We start from the raw sequence: 15,667 nt of genomic DNA, 5'->3' as shown, positions 1-15,667 counted from the left end.
CTGAAAAGTGAGCGATACGGCAAAACCAAGCCGTTTATTTTGATAGGGGAGTTATCTGTATTTCATGGTTTGGCACAACAGCTTGGAGTCACAGAGGCAGGTAAATCAGACTCCTTTGATCCCTGACTGTTCAACAATTTGCAAATATTCATTATTTAGAACTGCAGTGCTGAAATGCAAACCCCTGGGATTGCTGTACATGGTGTGGCAAGAGATTATTTATGCCTACAGTTCTGATCTTTCTGCTTCTTCTCTGGCTCCTCCCCAAGGGAAGAATAGTGGAAATATCAGAATCTTGCTTTAGGGTTAAAATGCCTATCTGAGCATTGCCCATACTTGTTCATGAACTTGAAGTATAAAGATATCTCTCTGGTATTATTCCTTCAACCACTTCGAGCAAGAGCGCTCAGGTGGTGGCTGGTTTTGATCAGAACGGACATCATCAGAAAAGTTCGTACTTCTCCTTTTCATCAGGAGGGTGACATGAGACTGAAGACTCATCTTGCAAGTCACAGTAACACAAAGCAGAGAGGAGAATTTTTTTTCAGAATCACACTGATGTACTAACTGTGCAAAGTTTTAATCACATATAAGCAAGGGCAGTGATTAAAGATCACACACATGCACTACTCAGGAGCAAAACAAGAACCTCAACAGCTCCAAGTGCTGGTACTGGAGCTAGTCTCCTCAGCACCAGTCGGTCCTCACAAAAAGCAAAATAAGCTATTTACTGGCGGGGAAGCAGCACATCCAATTTAGCCCAGGTTGTTTAAATGACAGATTCACACAGCCATCAATATCTAAAGGATCCTGTGGGAGTTGCCGCATACCCACCCTGGAAGACAAAGAAAAGCACCCAAGGCCTTACATTATTAAAAGAGGGGAATAAGAGTTTTATATTGAACAACTCTTTTCCCTTAAATCTCGAGCCTAGCAAACATTAACATAGTTCAAGTGGGACATTAAGCAAACTGGAGTTAAACAGCTTTTGTTTCTTACCTCCTCAGGTACAATGATTAAAGGGTACTTGTCCTCTGATAAGAAGTTAAAAATAACCCACACTTTAAATGCATCTTCGTCACTGATCAGCAAAGGACTTTTAGAGAGGTTCTTTTTAGCACAGAGAGTCCAGCACATCCTGTTGAATTCAACTTTGTCAAAGTTTCCTTGAACCTGAAAGGAAGAAATCGACAAAAAATTTAACATGCACAAACAGCACAGAATAACAGACAGACAGACTTTAACAGGGTAAGTCATACAAAGAGCACCGAGAAAATGCTAGTTTGCAAGAAATGTCAAGGCCCCAAAAGAGCACTGTCGCAGCCTAGTCTGACTTCCGGCATGGGTCAGCTAAGGAATTTCTTCCAGCAAAATCTACATCCAACCTCTAATTTCTGGTCGAGTTAATAACACCCTGAGTTCATGTGAAGGAGGCTACGCTGCATTCTGTTTCCTGTAGCGCATCAGCTTTAGCTTCCAATCCAACTTCGTAACTGAGTTCCACCTGCCCTTCTATTGCACTGAGTTACCGAGATTTTATAGAGCAAATCTGGAAACCAATACAGCCAAAACTACATGTAGATATGCTAAAAGCAATATTGGAACAACAGTTGGGGAAGACATGTAATACGATTTTCCACTTCATGTTACTCAGACGTAACTCTTGTAGGATGTTCATAAAGATGTAATACTTTTTTTCAAACATTAATCCACTTCAAACCCTTCCTTTTTCTCAGACTTGCAAATCTTCACCTTATTGATAAGAAAAAAATTCCTCTTGCTTTCATTATCCTTTACTGTACCTAGCAACTGTACATACCCATCTGTGAATTATTTACATATGCAAAAGTTTTAGTTTCCTCCATTTTCATTCTGAACCCTCATTTATGTTAGAGATGAAACCTATTTATCTCCCTACAGCTTAGCAGTGCTGCTTCTTTGCCAAGATGTAACTGATAACGGTACTGTAATGGAAGTCCCTTGAGATTTTGGAAAGCATGTCCAAGAAACAAGCTCTTGTAATTCTTGTGGTAATGAGACCAGTAATGTTCAGTGACGTGTTCTTATGCTAGGCCAAACCACACATCTTTGCAGTGGTGTCCCTGGAGCTTCCAACTGTGTGATTTCCTATCCAGTTTGGTAAGCGGTCAAATATAGTGGAGAGTGAGCCACAGCGGCTAAGTCAAAGATAGACTAAGGAGTGGATGAACTGATGTGGGTGGAGGAAAAAAGAAAAATAAAAAAAGACAGAAGTAAACAGGAAACCAGCCCTATGCCCAGAAGCACTTTACGGTTTCCAGGACTAAAAGCGAGACTACGAAAGAAAGCCGTAGACTTTGCATGCTGGCAGAGCAGGCCACCAGTATAAGCGACGGTGCAAGAGGCCGGCTACAGCTGTCCTTTGAAGAAGGTGAAAGCTGCAGGAGCTACAGCTGCTGTAGCCACAAGCTCAGCATCCTGACAGAAACAGAAACACCACCTAAGCAAACACACACCTTTGGAAGAAGGGCTAGAAGCCAGGTTTCCTTCAATCTGCCAGCGCCTCATCCTTTGGCTACTTTTGCCTGTACTTTTTCTTGTCTGTCCTCTCTACCCTGCCCAATGAAGCTTGACTTTTCTTCTAAACAGCTTCACACACCCAGATGATGAGCAGTTCCACCTTGGAAACGTCCTAGTGGTTATGCTATGCCCAAGAAAGATGTCCACAGGATGGGACATCTCCTTTCCCACAGCCACCACCTGGCAAGCGCTCTAAGCACTACAAATAGGTGGTTTGCTCTATCAGCAGCTCGTGTTTCAAAGCATGGTGGCAATCAATGACCCAGATGGGCAGAGAAAGGCAGCAGCCTGGCCGGAGTAAAGGTAAGTCTGTGGTTTCTGCTCACATAGCACAGTCAGGCCGCATGCACCTCAGGGACTCGTGTCAAAACCCGAGTCACCTACAGCTTGTTACTGCCACCAGGATCAGGCAGCAGCCAAGCAGGCGGCTTCAGGACCATCTTGCCACAGAGGACAAGGTACCAGCAGTCCCACTTCAGACATCAGACATACAAGTCCTTTTTTTTCAGAATCCAGACTTTATTCCGAAATAAACTCTGCTCTGGATGACGTGTGAGCCCCACAGAGACACTGTTTAGGAATTATTCAGGAACAATAATCAGAGGAGCACACAAGCCCCAGCTCTTCAAAGTAAATCAGATTCACATCTGTGGGTTTTTTCTAAATGGTCGGGCTGGCTCATAAATAAAGGATTGTCATGGTTTAACCCCTGCCAGCAATTAAACATCATGCAGCTGGTCACCCACTCCTCCCCTCTCCCAGTAGGGTGGGTAGAAGAATTGGGGAAAAAAACCTAAAATTCAAGAGTTAAGATAATACAGTTTAATAACTAAAATGACATAAAATATAATAATAACAGTAATAACAATAACATATATTAATAACTGTCATTAAAAGGATGATAACAAAAAGAAAGAGCAATAAACCCCCAGACAGACAAGTGATGCACAGTGCAATTGCTTACCACCCACTGACCGATGCCTGAGCAGTGATCACCAGCTCCCCCCAGTTTACACACTGGGCACGACGTTCTGTGGTATGGAACATCCCTTTGGCTAGTGCGGGTCAGCTGTCCTGGCCACGCTCCCTCCCAGCCTCTTGTGCACCTGCTCGCTGGCAGAGCAGCAGAAGCTGAAAAATCCTTCACTTCAGATGAGCGCTACTTAGCAACAACTAGAACATCAGTCTGTTACCAACATTATTCTTACGCTAAATCCGAAACACAGCACTGCACCAGCTACTGGGAAGAACGTTAACTCTATCCCAGCTGAAACAAGGACAAGGATATTATCACCAAATTCTTGTTCTGAGGATACTGGGAGTCAGGGATGGAACTGAAGAGTTCTCTTTAATGAAGAATAAAATCTTCCCTCAGCAATTTCATGAAGAATTGCCACCTATTCTTGGTACCTACGTTCTATAAGAACATTTGTACGGGGTGAGAGGGGAAAGAAGGTACAAATCCCACAGCTAATCTCAAATTGCTTTAGAGCTAATTCCTGACTACAAAAGTCTTGGCTGTGCTGCTTTGGCTTCCTTGACTGGCAGCGCTCCACTGTAGGTAGCTACATAGTAATTACTCTAAATGAATAATCTCTCTGGATTTAAGAAAGATTGTTTCTAAGCATAGTTTCAAAAATTAAAAGTATTTTAACAGTTTTTAAAGTTATACTTGAACTTATTTGCAAAAGTACTTCTAACTTATTTAAGAAACTGTATAAATAGAAACTTTTTAAACTGGAGGAACTGATGGCAAAAACAAACAGTCATTAACCCATATACACATTGCTTTTACACAACATGAACAAACCACAAATTTATAAAAACAGATCAAGTCAAAGACTATCCTGGTACTTAAATTTAATGACAAATCCTCTCAACATCTTTCATTATGTTAAAACTCTACTGTGAATCCCACACTGAAATCATCTTGATATGAAACTAAAATAAGAAATTACGCTCTACCAAGAACCCAAAATTTCAATCTTATTTGGCCAGAATACTCATCCTACTTGCAACCTGTGTAAATATCACACAAATCCATTGCTTAATTAATGAACAAATCCTTGTACAAGAGATTTTTCCTGTGCACTAGTATATACTTTCAACTGTACTTCATAATTTGTCCAAATTATTTGAAGTCACCTCTTCATTTGGAAAATTCTACAGTACGCCTCACTACTATCTCTGCAGCAACCATCACTTTACTTGTGGATCTGTCCGAATGATGAAACATGTAAAAGAACCGACCCCTCCAACCTTACGGCTGCTTAAACTCACAGAGATTTAAATGATCTACAAAAGACACTACCTTCCCTTTCTAAGAAGTTGCACAATATTATCAAAAGAAAAATGCAGCAAAACCCATAAGATTTTTTTTATCTTTAATTTTTACTAATATGTAAGTATAATTTACCATCATCAGTATCCTATCAAATAACTCTAAAACATAAGAAATACAGAAAATACATGGCTTAATTACCAGTGATCAGATCAGTTCCAAAAACCTAACAAGCACTGGTAGTGTAACTAGCACTCACTAAGACATCTGGAAGATGAGATAACCTGAGGTTTAGAACTATGTCCTTGTCTCCCTCATCAGGACTCTTCCCTGCTATAAATAAGGCGCATAGTAAAATACCACCATCGCCATCATTGAAAAGGAAATATTTTCAATTGGCATTAAAAGACAAACATCATAAACAACAGAATATGCTAAAACATGGTTATGAAACCAAGTAAAACAAATTATGAATACATTATATTGGCAAGCAACAGCTCTCTCCTGAAAGGGACATTCACAGACCAAGAACGGATTTTGTTTCAGATGCAAGAAAGCCCAGATACACCTATCTGCTAAGTGACAAGATGCACAATACTGGAAATCATTAATTAGGCAGCATTAATTATTCAAACTATTCATTCAAACTCCCTGTTTGGATAAAGGAAATTAGTTGCAACAAAAATGCTTCATTAAACTACCAATTTGTCCCTTTCCTGATGACTCCTTGGTTCTATATAAAGAGGCTTTATTGCAGAGTAACACAGGGTAAGCCAGCACTAAAAAATATAAAAAGCTACAACCTACAGCTGCATTTAAGAGCACAAGAGAAGTTATTTCAAAAGGTTACAAAGTCCTCTGAAATTGTAAGTCACTGTTACACATCTGCTGTAAAAGAAATCTAAGGATTCATTCTTTAAATATTTTGCTAATGTTTTAAAGCAAAATATCTGGACATCAAAAAAACCTCTCTAGAGCACGCTGCTCTTGCTCAAATTAATTAATTAACCAGAAGATGTATGACTGGAAATAGAGTGAACCTCCTCTGTATTTGGGGGTATAAAGCACCAGTCCTTCTTTAGTAGCTTTACTTGCTACCATAAATTAATAGCATTTGCTCTACAATCATCCCATCTAAAAGAACAGATTAGGCCTTAAAGAATGAAAAAAGCAAGGATTTCTTATTTGCTTTGCTTGTTTGTTTGTTTGTTTGTTTTAAACAAAGGAATCATGCTATGAACCAGTGACTTCATCCACTGCATGTTGTCTTCTGGCACTGATGTAAAGTCGTCTCTAAAACATGAAATGTCACAATCAAGATTTTTCCATCTAAAGAATTTTGCTGATTTTTAATACTACATATCTGAACTGTTTACAAGCATTCAGTCAGGATTAAATAACATGAAGTTACAGGTAATTTAATCCTGTTCCTTTACATTTTCATTTTTTAAGACTAAATTACCGGAAGACAGATCAGTGTACGAATAAAACAACACAAGAAACTACAAGCAGTCATGCTCTTTTCTTTGGAGAGCAGGGTAGCTTGTCCTTTGTTTTTACCACCGGGTAAGAAAGTGCCCCAGAGTAGCTAACCGCTGTAAATTCACACCAACTTAAGTACTCAGGTCTTTCATTTTCAAATTGAAGTGTTATTTAAATGCAATTGCTCCTCATTTTCGTAACTATTCTTCCTATAAACACTCTTTAACAGTAAAACTTGTTTATATTTGAAAAAAGCCTTGTATCTACTGTCTACAAACACTATTAACAAAACCCACTGTGGTTCAGACTCCACTATGTAATTCTTTGCTCAGCCAGCCAGCATGAAGTGGAAATGAGATCACAAACTTCTTAGGGACAAAGCAAGATTCTTCAGCGTCAACCAACAGAGACACTAAACAGGTACCGTTATGTGTACTGAGGGCCATCAATTCCCAACATAAAACAGGACACTCTATATGAAAGACAGACTAGAGAGGCAGAGGAGCCCATAGGTCTTAGCTAGGTATGAGCTTCTACTGCTTCCAAGCTGCCAGACTGCATTATGTCTGTCACATTTTCCACCAGTATTAAATGTAGATTAAAGCAGCAGCACAAATAGGCGGATCAGGCAAAGGAGTTTGCCTAATCTGCAATTGCTGCATTGGACTTTTCAGCAGTATGTCAGTTCAGGACTTCTCAACATCATAGAAGAAAGCAAACATCTACGTTTCTCTGTAGCCACAACCATCAAGGTTTGAGAGTTTCTGGGGTTGGTCGCCAAATGTACAAGAAATCACGGGCGTTGAAGCTGATGTGCGTCACGTGGGCTGCTCCTTACCACCTACAACAGTACCTCAACAGAAGCTGTCAGAAAAAAAAGCATGAAGATAGGGGTTTTTTAACTTTCAAACCCAGTGGCTACCTAGAACAAGATGGAGAGGAGAGTAGGGGAAACCCTGCCGCCCTTCCAGAGCTTCTCCCAAAACAAGGCACAAGAGAAGAAGAATGCTAGGACACAAAAGGAAAGGACTTGCAAGATGAAACTTAACGAACACTCCCTAATGTGACCCGCTGTAATGATTTGAAGGGATCTGCTTATTAAAACACCTTGTGAACAGACATTAAAGGTATTTTTGCCCTTCCTGTTTGCAATGGAGTCTACGACAATATTTTCTTCTAGCTGTAGTATAAAGTGGGAATCTATTGCTCCATGACACATTCAAATAAATTCAAGCTGGGGCTCTTTATTAATATGACCACAGTTCTGCATGAACACAGCTTAATCAATGACCACATGCAACAGGAAATAGAAACCATGGAGAGCAAAAGACTAGAGAACAGTGCACCCTTCCTTGTGAAGGCACATAACACTTCGGAGTACCCACTCCATCAGGACCTCACGCAGGCACAACAGCAACCAGTGTCTTCACACCAGTGTGCTTCCTGCAAGCAGAAGGTTACTGTAAAACCACTCTAATACAAAACCTGATAATGGGAAAAACAGAACACAAGGATTCAAAACTTACCTTTTCCAAGATGAATTTGTTTAGATAAGGCATGTAACCCTGATTGGAAACCGGTCCTTCATCATCATCCCTAAAGTGCTCTTCCAAGGCCACTGGATCATGGGGAACATTTAACACCGTGCACAAGTTGTGAGAAAGGACCTGAGGACAGACGAGAAATCAGTGACACTGCTGTTGGCCTTAACCATGCTGCATTCTCTCCAGGGCAGACTCATGGTTTGCAAAACCTTCTCAAAACGACGCTTTCATGTCAGCACAAGTTCTGCTCTCCAGATTTTTGTTAAAAACAAAATGTAACTTAAAAATGTTTACTCCAAGGATTCAATGGCTTCAGACTGTTGCACGATCACAGAAGCAATGTGATCACAGACAGGTCCATTCCTACCGAAGTGCAAACACTGCTACAGAGGCTACCCTTTGTACACATATATTTACATATTTGAAAACCAGGGGAGGCAAGCAGAAACACCAAAGTAATATTTACAGAGTGAAATTAGATAGCTACAGGAAACAACCACAAACACCTAGCCTTCGACATTATAAATACTTATTATCTAGTGAAAATGAGTTATAAAGAAAACAACTCAATATGTACCACTAGTTTACAAAGAACTGACCACTCAAAGTAAAGCATTAACTATGTATTTCTCGCATTGCTTGCTTTTGGGTTGCTTCTCAACATTCACCCTATGTTTGAGTTGACAAAGGAAAAGTAATGTTATCGAAATGGGAAGGGCTCAGGTGTGCTTCTCGAATTTTTATTTTAAAAAAGTATTTGCATGAATTAAGCAAACGCTTAACACCTACCAGCACTCACGCCTGTTCGTGAGAAATGACCTTCAAGAAGAGGCTACACGCTTGGTTAGTTTTAAGGAAGTACTGAGTTACTGAAAAATAACTTGTAGCCAACACATTTCAACTTCTTCAGCTTGGGCTGAGTTTTGTATGCACAAACTAATGCCTCGGTACCAACAACAGGAAGGCAGAGCCCGAGCAGCAGCAACTCCTGTGCCACCAGCACTTTCCTAAAACTTCAAAGCACCATCCCTCTCGTTCACGTTGTCTTGAGCCGGGTCGGTCCTGTAACAGGGGACCAGCGGGTCTTAAACATGCTGTCGTCCGGGAGCCCTATTCCCTTGGCAGGAGGCAGAATGAAGCCTCTGAACACCAGTTACACGAATTGGACTAAGGATTTAACTTCACATGCACAAGAATGGTCTGTGTTGAAAAAATATAACTATGGACCGAAGGCAAAAAACACAGATAAAACACAATTAGGCAGAAGTAAAACAGATTGCATCTTTCGAAGAGGTATGCTGCTTGTGGTATTGTTGTTTTTAAATGAACAGCTAGATGGCACAGACTGCAACTTGAACTTGGCATTTTATTTAAAATTATATAAAAAAAAAACCCATCAGACCCAAATCATGCAAAGAGAAAGCAGTAAAAAAAATTGTGCAGAGTATTTATAATTGGCTCTATTTAAGTGAGCAGACATAAAATGGCCAAGATGGGGTAGCTGCAAAACAAGAAGTGAAAGTCCAAAATCATCAGAGCCTAGGAAATCAAACCTATGCAACACAGTGAAACGTCTGGGCTTCTCCCTTCACTGACCCCCACACCCCCTCAATAATGTACATTTACTTTTCTTATATATAAAAATGAGGCATGCAGAGCCTAAGTGCTAGTTAGCATAAAATACTACAAAGATATCCCAAGATGCAAGTTCAATTCAGAGGAGAATTCCTCTCCCTACCTCCAAAGTTACTTTTTTTTTTTTTCAGAAAAGCACACATTTCCATGAGAAATACATATTTTCATTGCTGTGTGCTAACACTAAGCCACTGGAGCTAATCAGGTGCAAAAGTCTAAAAACACGAAACAGCAGCATCAGCCATAAAGTAAAAATACAGCCAAAAGCTGTATTTCCCAAAGCAGCAAAATAGCATGTAGAAGTTATCACGCTTCATACTACGCTCTATCAAGAGTGGCTTTCCCTTCAGTCTATCCTCATTTTTAACTACCACATCAAACCAAGTATTTGAGTCCATGTGATTTACATATGGGGGGAAAAAAACCCATACTATCATGCGTGTTTCCCCTTTTATTTAAGGCTTCTGTTGTTATTTATAGAAGACTGAGGGATTCTTGAATTTCTGAGACAAAGATGATCTCAGTTTTCCAACCAGACTGTTGCTGCTAATACTATAACTAAAAAATACTCAGCTAATAAAAATATCCTGAAAACATCACTGATTTTAAGCTTATTAACAAAATAACTTAGAAGTCTCAATAACACACTTTCTCATCGTGTGCTTTCTACATGTTTCTCTTCTCCCTTTTTTTGGCCTTCTTGCTGTGCTTGGGTCTTCAGAAACCTAGGCGGTTTTCTGCATCAAGCAACCAATTTACCAGGGAAGAATTCCACTTCCAATTATTTTCTAAGATCTGCCTTATCTGTGATCTCTCCTGTGCCAGTGCTCTCTTTTCATAACTCAGGAAATTCCTTGGCGCCTGCCAAAGCCTGCCATTCTCTATCACGGCCAAGCGCCAGCTGAATTCTTCAGTTGCAGAGTAAGCCTGGAAACTTCTGCACTGAGGTCTCATTTTGTTTTGTTCTCTCAAATCACATTATCTGGACCATGATATACTCTATTTTAATGATCAATTTAAAAAAAAAAATTTAGCTGAGTACTAGCTTAATTAAGGTATGAAAAATGGCCTTGTCTTGCAGAAGCTCCATTGACCATGATGAAGTTTTGCCCCAGTAAGGATTATTCCCCCGTGCCCACTGGGTTGCTGGGCAGCTTTTTCTTTCAGCACTTACTGTGCTCTAGATGCCACGTTTAACAATCCACATTCAAGCCAGAGCCAACTCCTACCGCAGCTCAGAGACCCATCTCTGCGCTGCAGCAAATGGGTACAGCGGAGGTCCCCAAACTGCAGTCCACGAGACAGTGCAAGTGGGCTGCAAAGGGTCCACAAAACCAGCACACTCTTGGCACAATTTTTCCATTTTCCATGAAAGATTCTTTCATGGAATGAAATCTTCTAAGGAAGATGCCTAGTGGTGCCCAGGGAATACTGAAGGGGTTCCGATCTAAATATAAATAACCAGTGAAACAAGCAAGCTGAACACCAAAGGTCACTACAAACTTTGGATTTACTTTATGGCCAGTCTCATGCTGCTTTCCCTGGAGTGCAGACCTCCAGCCCAGCTCTGCTCCACCACAGCCACTTTCCTCTTGAGCTCCCTTTTTTCAAAATACTGATCTTTCAAAACTTTAAGCACACATTGAACTGTTACCATCTGAGTAGTTCCATTTAACCTTGTCCATAAAAGTGATCTGCGTTTCTAAAGGGGAAAGGAAGATCTGCTAGACTACTGAATGCTCAAGGACAAAAATTTGGCCCAGATGACAGCAGGAGCATTAATAGGGCAGACTAATCCTACAGCAGCTATTGTCAGTTCTTTTTCTTTTCCATCTTTCAGGGGGGTCTTCTCCCTCCCCCGTCTCTTTTTAAGATTTTAAAGCGTTGGCATCGCAGATCCGACAGCTCCATTCAGTGGCTTCATGTGAATTCATTCCAAGACATTCTTGGCTCATCTCTCCCTGACATCCATGTCAGCAGCTAGCCAGCCAAAATAAGGCTACTCACAAGTACGTCCCCTTTTCCTTTCTTGACCAGCGTGGAAACCGGCATCATATATGCCCCCTGTCACAGGCACAAGGTCTTTTCAACCAATGTATCTCCAAGCATACAGTTCCTTGCATTACAGCATCTCCAAGGTACAACTTCCTTAACCACCTGGGTAGCAAATGCTCCTTTAGGAATCTCAGTTTTTAACATCAGGGTTAGTGCAGCAACCTCCTTTCCAGCTGAATAAGCATATTCAAGCCTGGCCTCCACCAGGCTCAGGCTCCTGATGCTAGCACCCTTTGCCCACATCACCTCACCATTCCTTCATTTGCTCCCTTCTCCCTTGAGCACTCACAGACTCACAATTTCGAACAACCTCATCCTTCCTCTTGCCTTCATTACAGCCCATCTCCTTTGGCCCCCCAGTCACATACTGGTGTCAGCCTTCATCTGTCCAGTCGCCAAGAGAACTGCCTTTCCGCCCTATGGCTCCCAGCCCTTAGGAAGAGCTGCCATTAAACATCCTCCGTCTACTGCACCTTTATGCTACATGTCTTGAAACCAACTGGCCAAATCTCAAGGACAAAGGGCTGCTGATCCACTGGCAGCTGCTCCTCTCAAACACAGTATCTTGGCCCCATTGTCACCTAATGCTCCCCTCTTAGTCTACAAGCTGCCTTGGTTTGTCAGCTCTTCTAGAAGAGGGGCATCCCTCCCCTTGCACCTTGCAGTCACGATTCCTCATGGCTACCCTAATACAACCGCTCCTGACGCCTGTTAATAACGTCGGAGTACAACTCTGATAGTGAGTCATAATGACTAATTTCCTGCACCCTACAATGCCACACAAAGTCAATTGTCCAGCTGGGGTCCTGCCCACTCGTCACAGGCTCTCGGCCTTCCCAGTGCCTTGCTACATTGTTCGAGGTCTTCCTCTCCATTCGGACCGTCCCTCTTGCCCCCGATTACACCATTCTTCCCCTTCCTACCGGCCACTGACTTCCCATTTAGTAAAAAGAGAAAACAAAGATAAGAGGTATAATAATCCTATAACATCCTACATATGATTAAAGACCAGTTCAAATTTTCTGACTATTAACTTTGGTCACCCACATATTCTGGACCAGAATGAGACTGTATTTTCATGAGGTGCTCGCCATCCATGTCCTTCAGATACCATGCCAAGAACCCAAGACTTTGAAAATCTACCCCAGTAGCAGCACACCAAACAAAACAGGAACAACCAAACAACCGCAGTACCCAAGCAGAGACAAGCCACAAAGCAATGTAAGTAAGAGCTTCCAGAGAGAATGTGGAAAATTCTTTCCAAGCTCCAATCATACACACATACTACACGGAGTATTGCTGGCTGCTGAGCATGACTACGTTTGGGTGAAAAGTGGATTGAACATCAGCACATTACAAAAACTTTAAAAATATGTAAATTTAAAAATTGCAGATTGCAAAAGAAATTAAATTGGATTTAAATTTAAACAAGAATTTACATGTAGTTTGTGCTCAACCACAACAGCAGCTGTAACTGCATACACAAAACTTACACTTTAGACTTGCTGTATCACTGTTTTTAAAGTGCTGAAACACACTGAAAAAATAATGGTTATGTCCATATTTAAAGGTGTAATTTAAGACGAGAATACACAAATGTTCTTGCTGCTGCAGGGAAAAAAGTAAGATCTGCAGCCAGCAAAATAGTAGAACTTCTGGAGATTACTGATTCAACAAAAACCCATCAGTGCGTACTAGAAGACAATATTCGAAATTACACAGAGGACCGATTTGGCTATCTCCTCTTAGCAGCTCAGATCACATACAAAAGACATGCCATTAAATCCCTACCACTACCAGCAAGTCCTAGTTTTTCCTCCAAGCATTTACTATTTCTCCAGGTGATAAAACAGACCCAATTCACTCACCTCCATCCCTCTGCTCTAGATGTATTTAAAACACCAAGCGATACAAACCCTCCACAGTAGAGCCTTAGCTACATAACATACATTATTTTTTTTCATTGTATCTGATGAAAATTATTTATTTTTATGGAAGGCTCGAAGATCATTTCTAGGTAGACTAGAAATTGCTGTGTTTAACAACCAACATGTTATACTTAAGACCTTCTGCACAACATGATGGCATTCCCTATACCGGATTACACAACTCAAAGATCTCTTATCAGTTATGTTTTCTTACTGAGGAAAAGGAGGGAAGAGTTCAGCAAGTTATAATATCGCATGCTGTTCTCAAAAAACAAATAAAAAAAAAAGATCGTAAAAATCTATAACAGGAGTTTAACTAAGTTATGAAACCTATTTTTCTAATGCTACAGATCTCTGCTAACCCGCTTATCTCCAAGCCTCATCTCTCCATTTTACAGAGGTGCTTCCTTATAGTAATGCAGATGAGAAATACTTTATTGCGAAATAACTTCTTGGTACAACACAGCCCTAAATCAAACAGACTGGAGCTTCTGCCTTGCTGTCCTGCCTACCCCTTCTGCTGCATCAGTGTGGGGCCACTGCCGCAACGCACGCCTTTCCTCCCCAGTGGGACTGGCAGTTTGACACACAGCTACCATTTGCCACAAAAAGCCTATAGAACACTCTCTATCCTTCCTCATGTTTCCTGAGGCAGCAGCCTCATTTCAGATTTGTTTCTGCATTCCCACATTTCTGCAAGTCCCACATTTGACGCTTCCCTCAGGAGTCTTCGCATCAGAGACAGAACTGCACAGATCCACAAAGACTCACTTTGTTTTCATCCCCTTTCTCTCTCACAGATAGACAGCATGAAAGGTCAAAACTGTTTAGGAAGATGTTTGACAGGTAATGAGGGGAAAAGTTTGATTTCATCTCTTCTTTTTATTTTTTATCTTATCCATCACAGCAAGCTAGACCAGCCCACCAGCATCCTGGCTGCTTCTTTAGCCATTTAATTCACCCAAGCACGTGTGCGACCACGACAGCTTCTTCGCTGACCAGCGCACCGTGTGCTGCTGACACAGCTCCCAGGTGTGACCGCACTGAGCACACAGTGCAACAGGAAAACAGGATTTCTTTAAAAGGCAGGACAACAGAAAAATGCCTCTCTGCAACCTACTTCCATTAGTCCTGCAACACCGCAACAGAAATACCCGCTTTTGTAACGCTTGTAAAAGACCTGGGACCTGCACGTTACCAGCTTGAGCGTGCGGTCAGGTCTGGCCTCTTGCCTGGCACCTGCCCCACAGTCATTTCTGGCTGAGTTAGGGAGTTATCTCACAGCCTGATCGCCCCAAGTGAAGAAAAGGAACAGAGGAACCAGCTGCTTGCAGCATGTTGCGGACATCTATTACATAATGCTGAGAGCAAGGTCTATTAGCTACCCACCACGGTGGGAAATACCGCCTGCAGCATGGCCACTCTCGTTCACGCAGTTAATCCCACAAAGGGCACAAACTTTGGATATTTGTTGCAGTTGACCCAACTCCAGCACTCGGTACAAGGACCGACAGTCTCAAATGTCAACAGGTGTTGCATTCTTATTAAAAATATTTATTTAGCCAGATTCCTGCCATTATTCCCAGGCCAAGACAGTCCTATAAAGCAGGGCCAAGACGGGACTGGATTCAGCAAGCTGCCTGAGAGCTCTTTTAAGAGCACAAAAATCACTTCAGCATATAAGCTAAGGAAAGAATGGCACAGTTGGAGACTCTTGACTAATTCTCCTGTTCGTATCCAAAAAAAAAAGAGAGCACTGTGGGACCTCCCTCTCCCCTTGGCGAGCTGTGAATTCCACTTGGACACAGCCAACCCCTACAGATGGGACCTTGTGGCTACCCCATGAAAGATTCTGGCCAGAAAGCATATCAAGGACACGCACTTGAAAACGGACCAGAAGCACAACAGGGGTTTGTGCGTAGACATCTCGGGGAGGACAATGCGCTCGCCTGGGCAGAATGAAAATCAGCCTCCTCCAGCTCGAGGAAGGGCCCGTGCAAGCCTCCGGCGGGACGGAGGCGTCCAGGAGCCGCAGTGACTGGCGACACTGCGCGATGAACAACCACGGCTGCGGAGAAAGTGCAGTTCATGGCCCCCGAGAGGGCTTTGAGAACGGGCTGCCCTGTCCCCTCGTCCAGCCCTGAGGGCGGCCACCTCCGGCAGGCCCCGGGCCCAGCACCCCC

The 15,667-nt window shown here is 42.0% G+C and overlaps 1 protein-coding gene across 1 annotated transcript in view; it reads right to left on the bottom strand.

Moving 5' to 3' along the window:
* The window catches only part of SWAP70 (SWAP switching B-cell complex 70kDa subunit), a gene marked incomplete at its 5' end in the record, with an annotated part of 39,522 nt that extends 23,970 nt beyond the window's left edge, over nt 1-15,552 (bottom strand). Inside the window, 3 exons of the mRNA XM_010133404.1 lie at nt 1,000-1,173; nt 7,849-7,989; nt 15,367-15,552. Of these exons, the coding sequence (XP_010131706.1) occupies nt 1,000-1,173; nt 7,849-7,989; nt 15,367-15,552 (501 nt within the window). The remainder of the gene's footprint in view (nt 1-999; nt 1,174-7,848; nt 7,990-15,366) is intronic.
* Between the last annotated feature and the right edge of the window lie 115 nt (nt 15,553-15,667).

Source organism: Buceros rhinoceros, unplaced genomic scaffold (assembly GCF_000710305.1).
Source record: "Buceros rhinoceros silvestris isolate BGI_N320 unplaced genomic scaffold, ASM71030v1 scaffold18423, whole genome shotgun sequence".
NCBI classification, from domain to species: domain Eukaryota; kingdom Metazoa; phylum Chordata; class Aves; order Bucerotiformes; family Bucerotidae; genus Buceros; species Buceros rhinoceros.
This window is presented reverse-complemented; position numbering and strand designations above follow the sequence as displayed.